The sequence below is a fragment of the Tachyglossus aculeatus genome, chromosome 15 (genome assembly GCF_015852505.1).
Source record: "Tachyglossus aculeatus isolate mTacAcu1 chromosome 15, mTacAcu1.pri, whole genome shotgun sequence".
In the NCBI taxonomy this organism is placed as follows: domain Eukaryota; kingdom Metazoa; phylum Chordata; class Mammalia; order Monotremata; family Tachyglossidae; genus Tachyglossus; species Tachyglossus aculeatus.
In genome coordinates this window covers 5,435,201-5,452,313 of record NC_052080.1, presented here as the reverse complement: position 1 = coordinate 5,452,313, position 17,113 = coordinate 5,435,201, and the positions used below count along the sequence as shown (strand labels likewise).

Sequence of the window (17,113 nt, the reverse complement as noted above, 5' to 3'; positions counted from 1 at the left end):
GTGATACTTGGCATCAACACCCTTTTTTTTTTTACTGCTTCCACATCTTTTCCCTGCTAATTATTAAAAACACTGATGGTAGAAACTAATTAATTTGGATGCCAATGGAATTTGTGACACTCTGTCAGACACCCCCACTTTTCCCTCTCTATAAGGCAGGACCTGATAGGGATCTATACTATGGTTACAGTTGCGATTAAGATGAAAGCTGCCAGTGCAGATTTGCAGAAACAGCAGAAAATCAGTTACCAGAAAGACCTGAATGTCCAGAAGCTTTAGGTCTGTTTTTAAAAATCAGAAAAAAGGCAACTCGTTCATCCCAAGTAAATACCCACAAATATAACCCTGAGGGGAGGTGTGCCCACAGAAGGAAAATACGCATGAGCTCTGTAAATGCTTTTACAATTAGACTTTTCACTAATTTAGATGCGATATCCCCCTTATGCTGAAGCTGTGAGGTTTTCCATATTTAATATCAAACGACCGATCATGTTCCTTGAGTGCTTGGGAGAGTACAACAGAGTTCCCTGCTCACAATGAGATTACAGTCTAGGGAGGGAGACAGACATTAAAATAAATTACAGACAGCACCATCATCGATGGCATTTACTGAGCGCTTACTGTGTATGGGATACTGTACTAAACTCTTGGCAGAGCACAATTCGAGCAGTAGTGGGGTAAATAGAGAGTGCAAATTTGCAAGGAAGATACAGTAGGGAGAGAGAGGAGGGGAAAATGAGGGCTTAGTCAGGAAAGGCCTCTTGGAGGAGACATGATTTTAATAACGCTTTGAAGGATGATAGTGATGGTCTATCAGATATGAAGTGGAACGGTAGGGTTTTTTAAGGCATTTGTTAAGCGCTTATTACATGTCAGGCACTGTATTAAGCACCGGGATAGATGCAAACTAATCAGGATGGACACAGTCCACGTCCCAAATGGGGCTCACAGTCTTCATCCCCATTTTACAGATGAGGTATCTGAAGCACGTGGAAGTGGAGCGACTCGCCCAAGGTCACACAGCAAAGTGGATGAACTTGTGTGCTTCCTTTACTGAGCTCTTACCTTGTGCTTGAGAGAGTTCAATATAATAATAATAGTGGCGGTATCTGTTAAGCTGTTACTATGTGTCAAGCACTGTTCTAAGCGCTGGAATAGACACAAGGTTATCAGGTTGTCCCATGTGGGGCTCACAGTCCTACCCCCCATTTTCCAGATGAGGTAACTGAGACACAGAGATGACTTGCCCAAAGTTACACAGCTGCCAAGTGGAGGAGCCAAGATTAGAACCCACCACCTCTGACTCCCAAGCCCGTGCTTTTTCCACTAAGTCACGCTGCTTCTCTATATATTTGGCTTCTCAATAATAATAGTAATAATAATAATAATGGCATTTGTTAAGCACTTACTATGTGCAAAGCACTGTTCTAAGCGCTGGGGGGGATGCAAGGTGATCAGGTTGTCCCACGTGGGGCTCACAGTCTTAATCCCCATTTTACAGATGAGGTAACTGAGGCGCAGAGAAGTGAAGTGACTTGCCCAAGGTCACACAGCAGACACGTGGAGGAGCTGGGATTCGAACCCACGACCTCTGACTCCAAAGCCCGGGCTCTTTTCTCTGAGCCACGCTGCTTCTCTATGGAACAGAGTTGATGGGCAGGAGCTCACAGTCTAGAGAGGGGAGACAGGCACTGATAAAAATAAATAATTTGAAGATATGGAAACCAGTGCTGCGGGGCTGAGGGAAAATTTTAAAGCACCTGGAATGTGTGCAATACATCATAAGATACGTTGTTAGAATACGAAGAACAGTATAAAACACCAAGCCCAAAGGTTGGCTGTTGGGCTGCGGTTTATAATCACAAAATTTATAGTTAAAAATGATGATGAATCCCGATTATTTCATCCTTAAAACTACTCCATGAGTCCCAGAATTGAAATAACTGGGCCTTTGGAGGAGCAGCTAGAAGTATTGAAATTAGATTGCGTAGGCTTTTTGCCTTTGATTTTTAACTCTAATTTTATGCAATTGGGTGTCTTTTTAGCCCAAGGAAACACACACACAAACAAAGCAAAAGATTAGAGTTGCAAGCCGCTACTGAAATTAAATGTGAATAAGCTTAATAAAGTCAGCTTTTAAAATGCTTTCCCTTGTTTAGCCATATGTGCTCTGTAAAACTCTTCTGTTCAACCTCATTGGAGGTACCTTCCTTTCTAGAACACATTTGCCTCCGAAATACCGCTCACATTTGCCAATTTCAAATGGGAAAAATAATTTGACCCAAGATCCAATGTGAATAAAGCCCATTCTGTTAACAATTAAGGAAAGAGGGTCCTCAACTTTAAAAAATTGACTGTTTCTTTTTCCTTCTGTATAGTCTCTTCCTATTCATGAGCATTGTATTAGAAAGACTGAATTTTAAATGCCAAACAAAAATCCAATATGCTAAATTTTCTGTTCTTGCAAAATGAGTTTCATCATAATAAAATACACTGCTTAAGAGGGTACTCCACTGCATAGTCACTATAATTTCCACGTAGCAACCAGGAGAAAGGACTGACCAACTATTAACAAAATTAGCAGAAACGTTTTGCTACAATTTTCGAACTTTTGTATCACTTAACTTTCGATCACCTCTTTCTACACAGCAGCAGGAAAAAATCCAATGCGACCTTTCTGCTTTAAAAAAGGTTATGCCTTTCATATCGCTTTATGCTTAATGTAACTGAACCTCCTAAAAGGACCCAAGATTTACTTTTTTTTCCACATCTAAAAATAAAGGATACAGGATACACTGCGCGCTCAGAGTCCCTAAAGAAAACCCTACCAAGTTTTTGATTGGGATGTTGTTCCGAAAAGGACTGCTTGTATTTATGGTGCAAAAGCTAACGAGCTAACAATGACGGTGATTTTCTGGTCCGACTATTCGCTCGCTCTCAAGTAATTCTTTATCGGGGCTTCCTACCTGTAAGTATATTCCAAAGCTTGGATTTATCATTAAGGTTGCTTAGGTTCTGCTTGATCGTCTGCTTCCAGTAGGCACGAAACGTTTGGCTTTTCTCTTTTTTTTTTTCTTTTTTTGGAGAAAGCACGTCTACAACAAAGCCCATAATGCCTGAGCAGGACTGAAATACTGGCAAATGGAAACGCATCTATTTGCATTTATCGGCTTAAGGAGCGGGGGAGAAAGGGGGGAAAGGGAAAAGAAGGGGAGGCGAGGAGGCTGCTAAAGTAATTCACATATTGTCTGCAGGCTGCAGTGACAGTGATCATCAGTCACCTGCTCATAAAGGTTACACTGGGTCACAGAATCTGGAAAGAAACGAAAAGACATGCAAAAACCCTAGCTGGCAGCCCACTGCATCTGTAAACCAAGATATCGCCACTGGCCCACGTGTTCTAAAAACTAAGACATTTTAATAGTCTCGAGAGGGCTTGTTAAAATATATCACTGAAAAGAATGGAAAGAGAAAAAGAGAAAAAAAAATCCAGGCCCTGCTTGTAATTACTGCACTATTTAACTGGGATTCTTAAAAGGGAAAAGGGACATTTGTGGGGGGGTTTTTTCTAGTAGCTTTTCTTTGAATCACAAGCAGTCATTTGCACAAGCAAAACAAAACGTTTGTCAGGGAGTTCTAATGAAAAACAAAATACCAAATGTTTTAAATTTCATGGGTTAAGGGAACAATTACTTTTGGTGTGTTTCTAACCATTTCACTTACGCAAAACAGGGCTGCATTAATCCTTCAAAGACCATTAAGATAAAATTTACTGGCTATACAAACTAAATTCACCATAAACTAAAACCCAGGCAAAATGCCAAAAGAAGTGTCAAATGTTTTCAAATCATTAAGTAATGAAGAACATTACATTGAGCACTAGCCACTTTGGTCTACTTGTAACTAAAAAAAAATATGCTTTTAAGTTTTCAAACATCATTCTACGATTTTTACCTACTTCACAAATGAATTAATTACTCCTCCATTGTTACTCTAAACCTCTTATGCCATATGGTGAGAGGAAAACAGTAAGTGTTATACATTTATTTGCTTATATTTTAAAGAGTATTAGGAGTAAAAAGTACATCTTAAAAAATTAAATGAATTGTTTTAATTAATGAATTTTAAAGTAGGAAAATATTTAGGGTGGACACAGTTTTCTTTTTTTTAAGAAACATATTTGAAAAAAATGCTCTTTGCTCATTTAAAGTCTTGAGTACTTTCTGTCCTTTTGAAGTAGGGAAACGTCTTGAAAAAATATTTACTAATACATATGTAAACCAATAGACACACACACTTCCAACATACCTCTGACAACCTTTGAAAACGAATGCTACATAAGAAATGTTGCTTAAAAAATTGAAATATCATTTCTTTAAAAATCAGCACCTCAAATTTTGAACTGCCTGAAACAGTCACACTGGATGCATAAAGTTTTTAACACAAAAAAAACAAAAGAAGGCAATATAAAAAACATGCCAGTAACCAAATACTTAAATTAGGAAAAAAAACACCCGTAAATCGTTCTCAAGGAACAATTAATAACAGATCACTTCACACCACATCTGAAATTCTGTATTAGATACATGGGAGTGCTTGAAATAGTTGTTTAAAGGTCAGTATTAAGTCTTTGTCATCCTAAAAAGCAAAGCTGTATTTTTTTTTAAATATGTGAATTACTGGCATGGGGTTGAAGAGGAGAGAGACAATAGTCACTAGCACCTTTCATCTTTGTGATAATAAATTCAAGGTTTGTTTGTGGATATTTGTATACATTGCATCTGTTCTAGACTAGGACAGACAACTAATAAGAATTCAATACTTGTAATAAAAATTAAAAAGGCCTGGGGAAAATGAACATTATCCATATAATTGGAAATAGTCTACAACATAACTGAAAAACCACAATTCATTCAACATTCCATGGGTTTTTCCACATTGTGGAGATGAATAAACTTTGCTCTAACTTTATTTTTGTTGCTTTTAAATCAGTTACAAAAGACAAACTACTTTAAACTCTACATGCGTATCGCTCGGAAGAAAAAGATGCCCAGTTTAAACTATCACATAAAGTCCTACAAACTCTCAGAGCAATAGGAAATGAATTAAGAATATAAAAATTTGAACTCACTGTTGTATATAAAAATACAATGGTTACGGTTTAGGTAAAATACTGTGGGAAAAAAAGGGTCCAATCCTTCCCTCCAGTGGCTAATTCCATTTTCAGACCAAACAATGCATACTGATATTGTGAGATATGGCAAAACTAATTGGAGATTAGGGATAAGGGATTTTAAAGGATGGGGGCTACTTATAATAAAAAAAAAGCATTCAAGACAAAAAACCCCAACCCTCAAACTGCATATTTTTATCCCCAATAACTTTTATTCAAATTATTATCCTTTTGTATTTTTCTTCCTATTGTTAGGACGAAACCATATTTTCTGGGGAGCATTTACTAACTGGTAATGGAAAATGCTAGAGAAGGTTCCGCACTGATTAAATTCGGTTTAGTTACTAAATTGATCGTTCAAGCAGCGTGGCTTAGTGGAAAGAACATGGGCTTGGGAGTCGGAGGATGTGGGTTCTATTCCCGGCTCCACCATTTATCTGCTGTGTGACCCTGGGCAAACCACTTAACTTCTCTGTGCTTAAGATACCTCATCTGTAAAATGCGGATTAAGACTGTGAGCCCCATGTGGGACAACCAGATTACCTTCTGTCGACCCCAACGCTTCGAACGGTGCTTGACACACAGTAAGCACTTAATACCATAATTATTACTATTTTGAAGTCATACTAAAAAGGTTTAAAGCATGCTTGCTGCATTCAATAAGCACTCAATAAATAGTACTGATTGACTGATTTATTTTTTACTTGTGCATATTTATTCTATTTATTTTATTTTGTTAATATGTTTTGTTTTGTTCTGTCTCCCCCTTCTAGACTGTGAGCCCACTGTTGGGTAGGGACCGTCTCTATATGTTGCCAACTTGTACTTCCCAAGCGCTTAGTACAGTGGTCTGCACACAGTAAGCGCTCAATATATACGATTGAATGAATGAATGATTTTCTGAATAGGCGCAGCCTAATCAATCAATCAATCGTATTTACTGAGCACTTACTATGTGCAGAGCACTGTACTAAGCGCTTGTGAAAAGAACGTGTGTCTGGGACTCAGGAGAACTGGATTTGAACCTCGCCTCTGTCACTAGTTTCATGTGTGGCCTTGGGCAAGTCACAACCTCTCTGTGCCTCACTCTCCACATCTGTAAAATGGGGTATATGTAAAATGGGGTATATGTATCTGTAAAATGTTCTCCCGCTCAGATTTGTGAGCTCCAGAAGAGACATATGTTGTCTGACATGATTATCTTGTACCCGCCTCATCACCTAACACATAGTAGGTGTATATTCTCTATATTATAGTATTATTATTATTATCTATATTATTATTCTCTATAATACAGAGAATAATTCAGCGCTTAGAACAGTGCTTTGCACATAGTAAGCGCTTAATAAATGCCATCATTATTATTACTAGTAAGCACTCAATACTATAATTATGGGTATGGGCTTTTTATTGGTTGCAGCAAATATTGAAACGTTTTTACTTCCCATACTGAAATGGCCTACAGTTGTCAGTACACAGCCATGGAAGCAGAAATGTCTATCAGTTCCCTATCTTTTTTTTTCCCCCATGGTATCTGTTAAAGCGCTTACTGTTCTAAGCGCTGGGGCAGATACAGGCTAGTCAGGTTGGACACAGTCCCCGTCCCACATGGGGCTCACAGTCTTAATCCCCATTTTCCAGATGAGGGAACTGAGGCAAACAGAAACCAAGTGACTCGCCTAAGATCACCCAAACAGACGAGTGACAGAGCTGGAATTAGAACCCAGGTTCTCCTGATTCCCAGGCCCGTGCTCTATCCACTAGGCCAATATGTTGCCAATTTGTACTTCCCAAGCGCTTAGTACAGTGCTCTGCACATAGTAAGCGCTCAATAAATACGACTGATGATGATGATAGGCCACGCTGCTTCCCAGTGACGATCTTTAGAGATTCCTGGTTTGCCTTCCCTTTGGATGGAATGATATTTTGCTCACTCAGCCCTTTGGTCCGCTGGATCTGGTGGGCCCCTATTTGTCAACACACTTCCAAAAGGAAGTCATCAATTCTGTCGAGTGGCCAGTTATCCCGTTTTATAATAATATTCTGGTTTTCAGCTGACCTGTCTTTCCTACCAGGCTCTAAATCAGAGCCGGGGGCTCCTGTGTCCTTTTTTATTGCCAGCCCCTGAGGTGGGTTTAACTAGGACTCCTGCCACATCTGAAATTTCAGTGTGTCGGGATCTATTAGGGGGGATGCAAATGCTTTGGAACAGTTTGGGGGGGGACGGACCCTCTGGAAGGACCCCCTCAAAGAAACACTCTTTATTCACTCCACCTTCAGCCCCACAGCACTTATGTCCACATCCGTAATCGATTTATTTATATTAATGCTTGCTTTCCGCTCTAGGCTGTGAGTTATTTGTGGGCAGGGAACGCGTCTACAGACTCGGTTGTACTGTACTCTCCCAAGCGCTTAGTACATTGCTCTGCACATGAAGTCTTACGGAAGGCATTACTCTTGGATTAGATCTTCCTTTCCTCTTCTCCCACTCCCTTCTGCGTTGCCCTGACTTGCTCCCTTCATACACATCCCCCTTCCCAGCCGCACAGCACTTATGTACCTATTGGTCTTTTATTTATTTCTACTAGACCAAACAATGCATACTGATATTGTGAGATATGGCAAAACTAATTGGGGATTAGGGAAAAGGGATTTTAAGGGATGGAGGCTACTTATAATGGAAAAAAAGCCTACAGTGTAAGCTCATTGTGGGCAGGGAATGTGTCTGCTGTATTGTTCTCTCCCATGCACTTTGTACAGTGCTCTGCACACAGGAAATGCTCAATAAATATGACTGACTGATAGTAAGCGCTCAATAAATACCACAGATCAGTTACGTGAAACTCCTGTCTTTCCGCTGAGTCTAAAGGCACTCTGGGAATGAATGCTAAAGAAAATTAAAGTAATGTCATTTCGATCCACTATATGACCAGTATAACGTGTGTGACACTTGTAAGTTCATTGAGGGCAGGGAATGTGTCCGTTTATTGCTAAACTGTATTCTCCCAAGTGCTTAGTACAGTCCTCTGCACACAGTAAGCGCTCAATAAATATGACTGACTGAATGCCGATATTCACGAGGGCTGATGGTGGCCTCCCTGTTAACAAGCAATCGACCCTAGTTATCTGCTTCGAGGACTCATTTTCGTGGTCCTAAATGATAAATAATGATGGCATCTGTTAAGTGCTTACGGTGTGTGAAGCACTGTTCTAAGCGCTGGGGGGATACAAGGTGACCAGGTTGTCCCACGTGTGGCTCAGTCTTTATCCCACAGAGTAGTCAAGTGACTAGCCCAAAGTCACACAGCAGACAGGTGGCGGAGCCAGGATTAGAACCCAGGTCCTCTCACTCCCAAGCCCGTGCCCTTTCCACTGAGCTACACTGCTTCTTGAAGTAAAAGATTCCCAGGACCAAATTCCCGGTGGTGTTTGCTTTCTCTTCTCCATTATTATTATTACTTGTTAATGGCATTTATTAAGCGCTTACTATGTGCAAAGCACTGTTCTAAGCGCTGGAGACCTGGGTTCTCGTCCCGGCTCTGTCCCTTGCCTGTTACGTGAACCTGGGTAAGTCGTTTTACTTCTCTGTGACTCAGTTACCTCATTCGTAAAGCGGGGATTAATACCGTGAGCCTCATGTGGGACATGGACTGCGTCCAAACTGCTTAGCTTGTGTCGACCCCAGAGCTTAGTGAAGTGCCCGGCGCAGAGTGACTCACAAATACCATAAAAAAAGAGGATTACTTTGAATGGATCTATTTTTCATATCACACAACAGAATGCCTTTTCTTGATTGGTGTACCCAACTGTCGGCCATTTTACTTCCTGGACTGCAGGGTTAACTTGAAAATCATAGCATTATTTTTCCCTAAAGGTCCGGAACTCTGGGACATGCTATAGTCTCTCGAACTATTTTAAGCCCCCAAATCCATATCCCAATAAGCTATGGCCCAATGAAGCAGCCACCAGCTGCATTAAGAGGAGCTACGGGTTGTTTCTGGACCGTTCTTCCTGCTCCTCCTTCTCCCCATCATCATCAATGGAATAAATGGAATAAATGGAATTTATTGAGCACTTACTGTGTGCAGAGCTTTGTACTAAGCGTAGCTGGGAGACGTGCTCCCTGCCCACAAAGAGCTTACAGTCCAGAGGACGAGCTCAGTCTACAGATCCCCATCATCATCATCAGATGATGATGATGATCCCCAAGCTGCCCTGAGGGTTCTTCTAGGAACGTGGGCCCCACTAGTCCCTAGTAGAGAAGGCAGGGCACTTCTAGCCCTCTCCATCTCTGCACCTCAGTTGCCTCACCTGTAAAATGGGGATTAATACCGTGAGCCCCGTGAGGGACGTAGATTAATCAATGGCATTTACTGAGCATGTGTGCACAAAGTGCTGGACAAAGTGCTTGGGAGAGTATGAATTCTGATAGTAGTACTAATACTTGTTTTGTTTTGTTGTGCCTCCCCCCTTCTAGACTGTGAGCCCATTATTACCTCCTTCCCTTCCCCACAGCACCTGTATATATGTATATATGTTTGTACATATTTATTACTCTATTTATTTTTTTACTGATTTCACTTGTACATATCTATTCTATTTATTTCATTTTGTTAATATGTTGGGTTTTGTTCTCTGTCTCCCCCTTCTAGACTGTGAGCCCACTGTTGGGTAGGGACTGTCTCTATATGTTGCCAACTTGTACTTCCCAAGTGCTAAGTGCAGTGCTCTGCACACAGTAAGCGCTCAATAAATACGATTGATTGATTGACTTACTGATTGTTCGGTAGGGATGCTTTGTCTCTGTTGTCGAACTGTACTTTCCAAGTGCTTAGTACAGTGCTCTGCCCATAATAAATACGATTGAATGAAAGAACGATAATAATAACTGTGGTATTTCTTAAGCGCTTAGTTTGTGTCAAGCAGTGTAGCATGTGCTGGGGTATCTTCATGATCATCAGGACCCAGTGGGTCTCACAGTCTAAACAGGAGGGAAAGCAGGGAATGAATCCCCATCTCGCAGATGAGGGAACTGAGACCCAGAGAAATGAATCTCCATCCCCTCGCCCCCTCCTCCCTCACCTCCCTTCTGTCCTTCTCCAGCCCAGCCTGCACCCTCCGCTCCTCAGCCGCTAACCTCCTCACTGTACCTTGTTCTCACCTATCCTGCTGTCAACCCTGGGCCCACGTCCTCCCGCTGGCCTGGAATGCCCTCCCTCCACACATCCACCAAGCTCGCTCTCTTCTTCCCTTTAAAGCCCTACTGAGAGCTCACTTCCTCCAGGAGGCCTTCCCAGACTGAGTCCCCTTTTTCCTCTCCTCTTCCCTATCCCCCCGCCCTACCTCCTTCCCCTCCCCACAGCACCTGTATATATGTTTGTACAGATCTACTACTCTACTTGTACATCTTTACAATTCTATTTATTTTGTTAATGATGTGCATTTGCTTTAATTCTGTTTGTTCCGACGACTTGGCACCTGTCCACATGTTTTGTTGTCTGTCTCCCCCTTCTAGACTGTGAGCCCGCTGCTGGGTAGGGACCATCCCTAGATGTTGCCAACTTGGACTTCCCAAGCGCTGAGTACAGTGCTCTGCACACAGTAAGCGCTCAATAAATACGACTGATTGATTGATTGATTGATTGAGCCCGTTGTTGGGTAGGGACCATCTCTAGATGTTGCCAACTTGTACTTCCCAAGCACTTAGTACAGTGTTCTGCACTCAGGAAGTGCTCAATAAATACGATTGAATGAATGAATGAAAATGAAGTGGCTTGCCAGTGGGCAAACGAGCCGCCGAGTCGGGATTAGAAGCCAGGTCCTTCGGACTCCCAGGACTGTGCTCTATTGTGGTTAAAGGAGCAGATTTCAGTCTCCTCATTCCTTAGAGTCCACTGGCGCCTGACCAGTGCTCTAAACGTCGAGGTGGTCCCCAAGGCTGGCTGGGGCGGGGTCCGAGGAAAGCCTCAGGTGGCTGGCAGCCCGCCTCTCTTCCAAGGATCAGGTCAACGGCGAAGGCACAGGTTGAGGCTCACATGGTTGTTGCTTCTTCCTCACCCCACCCCAAAACCCTGGCAGCTGAAATGCCCCCAGTCCTGCATCTGGGGGGTGGTCCCACAATCCACGGCGGCACACATGATGATGACGATGATGGCATCTGTTAAGCGCTTACTATGCGCTGAGCACTGTTCTAAGCACTGGGGTAGATACAAGGGAATCGCGCTGCCCCACGTGGGGCTCACAGTCTCAATCCCCATTTTACAGAAGAGGTAACTGAGGCCCAGAGCAGTGAAGTGGCTTGCCCAAAGTCACACAGCTGACAAGTGGCGGAGCCGGGATTAGAACCCACAACCTCTGACTCCCAAGCCTGGGATCTTCCCACTGCGCCACGCTGCATGATAGCAAGGTTGCTACGGATTCATTCGATTGTATTTATCAAGCACTTACTGTGTGCTGAGCACTGTATTGAGCGCTTGGGAGAGTATGACACAAGTATACAAGCACTTAGTACAGTGCCTGGCACAAAGTGCTTAATAAATACCATAATACAACAATAAACAGACACATTCCCTACCCACAATAATAATAACGGTATTTGTTAAGCGCTTACTACGTGCAAAGCACTAAGTGCTGGGGGGATACAAGGTGATCAGGTTGTTCCATGGGGGCGGGGGGGGGGCTCACAGTCTTAATCCCCATTTTACGGATGAGGTAATTGAGGCACAGAGAAGTGAAGTGACTTGCCCAAAGTCACACAGCTGACAATTGGCGGAGGCAGGATTTGAACCCATGACCTCTGACTCCAAAGCCCAGGCTTTTTCCCCTGAGCCACACTGCAGCCATGATCTTACCCATCTACATTCACGTTGCTGCTTACATAAAAACTGTGGTATTTGTTAAGTGCTTACTATGCGCCAAGCACTGTACCTGATGCTGGGGTAGGTACAAGATCATCAGGTCTCACATGGGGATCACAGATGGAGAACCTTTATTGAATCCCCATTTTGTAGATGAGGGAACTGAGGCCCAGAGAAGTGAAGCATAAGGTCACACAGCTGACCAGTGGCAGAGCCGGAATCGGAACCCAAGTCCTCGCTCTTTCCCCTTGGCCGCACCGCTTCCCTGCAGAGCAGTATAAACCAAGCAATCAACAGTATATCCTGAGCATTTACAATGTGCATGCATGGCACTGTATAAGGTGAGCAAAAGAGGACAGTAAAATGGGTAATAATAATAATAATAATAATAATGATGGCATTTGTTAAGAGATTACTATGTGTCAAACACTGTTCTAAGCGCAGGGGTAGATACAAGGTTATCAGGTTGTCCCATGTGGCGCTCACAGTGTTAATCCCCATTTTACAGATTAGGGAATTGAGGCACAGAGAAGCGAAGTGACTTGCCCAAAGTCACACAGCTGACAAGTGGCAGAGCCAGGATTAGAACCCAAGATCTCTGACTTCCAAGCCCAGGCTCTTTCCACTAAGCCACTGTGAGCCCCTTGTGGGACGTGGACTGTGTCCAATCTTATTAACTTGTATCTCTCCCAGTGTTTAGTACAGTGCCTGGTACACAGTAGGCACCTAAATACCATAAAAAAGATTAAAAAATAAAAATAAAAGGCACAGTCCTTAGCTTTAAGGCATTTACAATTTGTACTTCCCAAACGCTTAGTACAGTGCTCTGCACATAGTAAGCGCTCAATAAATACGATTGATTGATTGATTGATTTACAGCCTAACGGTAAGAGAGACAAAGATGCCTACGTCTTTGGATGTAGAAATGGGAAACGGGAGGAAAAAGCAGATACGGCTGAGAATGAAGTAAATGGAAAATGTGAATAACTAAATCACTGATGCTTACATACGTGCCACAGGTGGATGTTGGGGTGATGGGGTTGGGCAATGGGAATTAGTCTCCTCCTGGAGGAGGAGGGTTTGGGGGGTTTGAAGTTGGGGACGGCCATGGTCCGGCAGACTGGGTTCTAATGCCAGCTCGGCCACCTCGCCCGCCAGCATTAGAACCCACGTCCTTCTAACTCCCAGGCCCGGGCTCTATCCATCAGGTCACGCTGCTTCTCTTCACATTCACCCCACCTTCCGCTCCACGGTACTTATGTACATATCCTTATACCCTGCCATTTCCCCTGCAATTTATTTTAATGTCTGTTTCCCCTTCTAGCCGCTAAACTCCCTGTAAGTTTCCCATGTGTTCACACTCCATTAGAAAACACTGCTCGGTGCCGCCTACTCTAGAAACAGACCGCTTTACTTGACACCTTGTTCTCCTCAAAGAATAAATGCAGATCACAGGGGCTGGTTGAAAGGTGCTTTGAGCATTAGGCTGACATTATCCTCTTGACTCATCTCTCACAGTCAACCCACATGCTCAATCTGCCGCCAAATCCTGTCGGTTCTACCTTCACAACGTTGCTAGAATCCTCCCTTTCCTCTCCATTGCAAGCATGCACAAACCAAGCACTTATCCTACCCCGCTTTGACTAATGCGTCGGCCTTCTCACCGACCTTCTGTCTTTCCACTCTTCAGCCTACCGCCCGGATCATTTAAAAAAAAACAAAGAACAAAACCAAAAAAAACCCCTACGTCCATGTCTCCCCACTGAAAACCTCCACTGCTTGAGAAGGAGCACAGCTTAGTGGAAAGAGCCCAGGCTTGGGAGTCAGGGGGCATGGGTTCTAATTCCGGCTCTGCCACTTGTCTGCTGGGTGACAATGGGCAAGTCACTTACCTTCTCTATGCCCCAGTTACCTCATCTGTAAATGGGGATTAAAACTGTGAGCCCCACGTGGGACAACCTGAATACCCAATATCTACCCCAGTGCTTAGAATAGTGCTTGGCACATAGTAACAAACACCATAATTGTTATTATTATTATCCACCTACACTATAAGCTCGTTGTGGGCAGGGAACGAGTCTCCCAGCCTCACCACTTATATGCACATATCTAATTTCTTTCAACTGTCTAGTCTCCCCCCTTAGCCTGCAAACTTCTTGTGTGCAGGGATCGTGTCTCCCGTTATACTCTTCCAAACCCTTAGAAACAGAGCTCTGCACGCAGTAACACTCAATAAATCCCACTGACTGAAGAGATCCTCTGTGTTCATTTCAGATTGGAGACGCTACCTAATGTGCGTGAAGCATGCCACCGATCTGTACTGGTTGCTCAGGCTATTCAAGTGAATCTGAGCACTCCTAAGAAAATGGATCCTGATCTCTAGTCTGCTGGCCAATGATGGAAGAAAAAAAAACGGTTTGCCCTGCGGACTTTTCAAACAATCTTCATACAACATCAGTTGGAAATGCAAATTTAGTTCCTCCCTTCTCTCCCTCTGACTCCATCTCTTTTTTTTCCTTACCTCCTTTTCACCCTACGGACCACCTCTGGCACACTCCTTCCTCACTGAGCCGCTAAAGTATGTGGTCGGAAGTAATCTGACAATCCTTTTTTTTGAGGTTTGTCTTAATCCACATCAGAAATAAAGATAATGTAAATAGGACCAAGAGCAAGAACATTTAGAATACAAAAGTGCTACTTGTTTCAGAGCACTAATACCCATTGTACAAATACTTTCACGTACCACTGTTGAGCTTATATAAATGTGTATCAAACCACAAAGCTGAGGGACTTCTAAACCACTGAGCAGAAAAGATTAGCTCTGGGCTGTTAGAGGTATATATGAAAACAGATTCTTTACCATTACTTCCTGGTGGCTGTAACGCATCGCCCGTCAAGTTACACCATCCGACGGGGAAGATATCTCGGGAATCGTACTTGCACCAGTAATCGAACGCTCCTCTCCAGCCATCAAATGTAACGAAAACCTCATCTCCTTTCACATCTCCAATGGTGGCTGGGCAGATCAAATAAGGATTCTTTTTGTCTATTGCTTCCAGTTTCATCCCTGCTTTAAAATGGTTGGGGGCTGGCTTTGGAGGTTCCTACAAAACAAGACAGAACACCAAACTTTATATGCTGAGATGACCCACCTAGAACGGCTAAAATGGTGGGTGGGTGAGTGATATGTACTGAACGGCTGTCCTTTGTATGCAAAGAACACAGCATGGATGGTTAAATTCACCCTAAGGGACCCATAATCCCGGCAGTATTGTGCAAAAAAAAAAAAAAAAAAAGCCAAGCCACACCAAGCTGCCCTGTTCATGGCTAAAAGCTCCAGTTTTTGCCTTTGCTTCACCACCCTTACCGAGCTTCTGCTCCAACATCCCCTATCACCCTTCAAAAGATGGCAGGACTTCAGCGGAGCAGAAGTACAGTGGCTTGATCAATGCAAGACACCAAAGTTGCCTTGTGATTTTTCTTTTTTAAGAAATTCTCATTTTTGCGCATCACTGGCCTCAGGAACTATCAAGAAGGCAGCGAATCTTGGAGGATGAAGTTAGCTGCTTGATGCAAAAAAAAGTAGAGTAAAAAAATCGGCCACCAGAGAGGAAAATCAAAGATTTTGATACTATTCCTGCTCAACAGTAATGCTGTTTTCTCTTGAAAAAAATATTTCAGTCCCTTCATTTGAGATAGAGGTACTACTTATCTGCCTGGCTGGATATCACAAAAATCAATCAATCCTATTTACTGAGTGCTTTCTGTGTGGAGAGAACTGAACTGAGCATTTGGGAGAGTACAATACAAAATAGTTCATAAACACATTTCCTATCCATGAGGGGCTTACAGTCTAAAGACCCATGGTATTTCTAAAATACCACTGAAATACTCAGATGACATGAGTGAACTAGATGAACAATCGCTTAAACTCACTCAGGTCACTGGGAAACTATATGCAATTTACTACATAGCCCAGTGATCTGAGAAAGTTAATGTATTTCCAAAATATCAAATCAGTTTGGTATAGGAGTTTCACGAACGGCCTCGGCTATATCACTACTAATGCCACGGAACAAAGGAATAAAGGAAAATACGATTTTATTTTTAAACTAATGTATTTCCCTTAAATTCACACATTTATTGTGGGGCTACTTTTAATTGGGACTTTGGACAATCTTCTAAAGATGTGTTGCTGGGTCAGTCGTATTTATTGAGCACAGTGTGCAGAGCACTGTTCAGCGCTTAGAACAGTGCTTTGCACATAGTAAGTGCTTAACAAATACCATCATTATTATTATTATTCTAAGCCCTTGGGAGAGTACAATATAACAGATATATTCCCTGCCCACACTGAGATTAGAAGGGGAGACAGGCATTAATATAAGATTACAGATATGTACAATATAACAGATATATTCCCTGCCCACACTGAGATTAGAAGGGGAGACAGACACTAATATAAATAACAGATATGTGCATAAGTGCAGTGGGGCTGGGAGAGGGGAATGAATAAAAGGAGCAAGTCAAGGTAATAATAATAATAATAATAATAATGGCATTTATTAAGAGCTTACTATGTGCAAAGGACTGTTCTAAGTGCGGGGGAGGTTACAAGGTGATCAGGTTGTCCCTCATGGGGCTCACAGTCTTAATTCCCATTATACAAATGAGGTAACTGAGGCACAGAGAAGTTCAGTGACTTGCCCAAAGTCACACAGCTGACAATTGGTGGAGCTGAGATTTGAACCCTTGACCTCTGACTCTTTCCACTGAGCCACACTGCTTCTCTAGGTGATACAGAAGGGAATGGGAGAAGAAGAAAGGAGGGCTTAGTCGGGGAAGGCCTCTTGGAGGAGATGGGCCCTCAATACAGCTTTGAAGGTGGGGAGAGAACTTGTTGGTGGGATATAAAGAGAGTGGGAGTTCCAAGCCCGAGGCAAGATGTTGGTAATAATAATAATAATAATAATAATGATGGCATTTATGAAGCGCTTACTATGTGCAGAGCACTGTTCTAAGCGCTGGGGGGTTACAAGGTGATCAAGTTGTCCCATGTGGGGCTCACGGTCTTAATCCCCAT

General features: G+C 42.8%; 1 protein-coding gene across 7 annotated transcripts in view; it reads right to left on the bottom strand.

Moving 5' to 3' along the window:
- Positions 1-17,113, bottom strand: part of SCML2 (Scm polycomb group protein like 2) — an 84,375-nt gene that overhangs the window by 25,901 nt on the left and 41,361 nt on the right. For all 7 annotated transcript variants that reach the window (XM_038757421.1, XM_038757423.1, XM_038757424.1 and 4 more), the window contains one exon: positions 14,891-15,134. In XM_038757421.1, the coding sequence (XP_038613349.1) occupies positions 14,891-15,134 (244 nt within the window). The remainder of the gene's footprint in view (positions 1-14,890; positions 15,135-17,113) is intronic.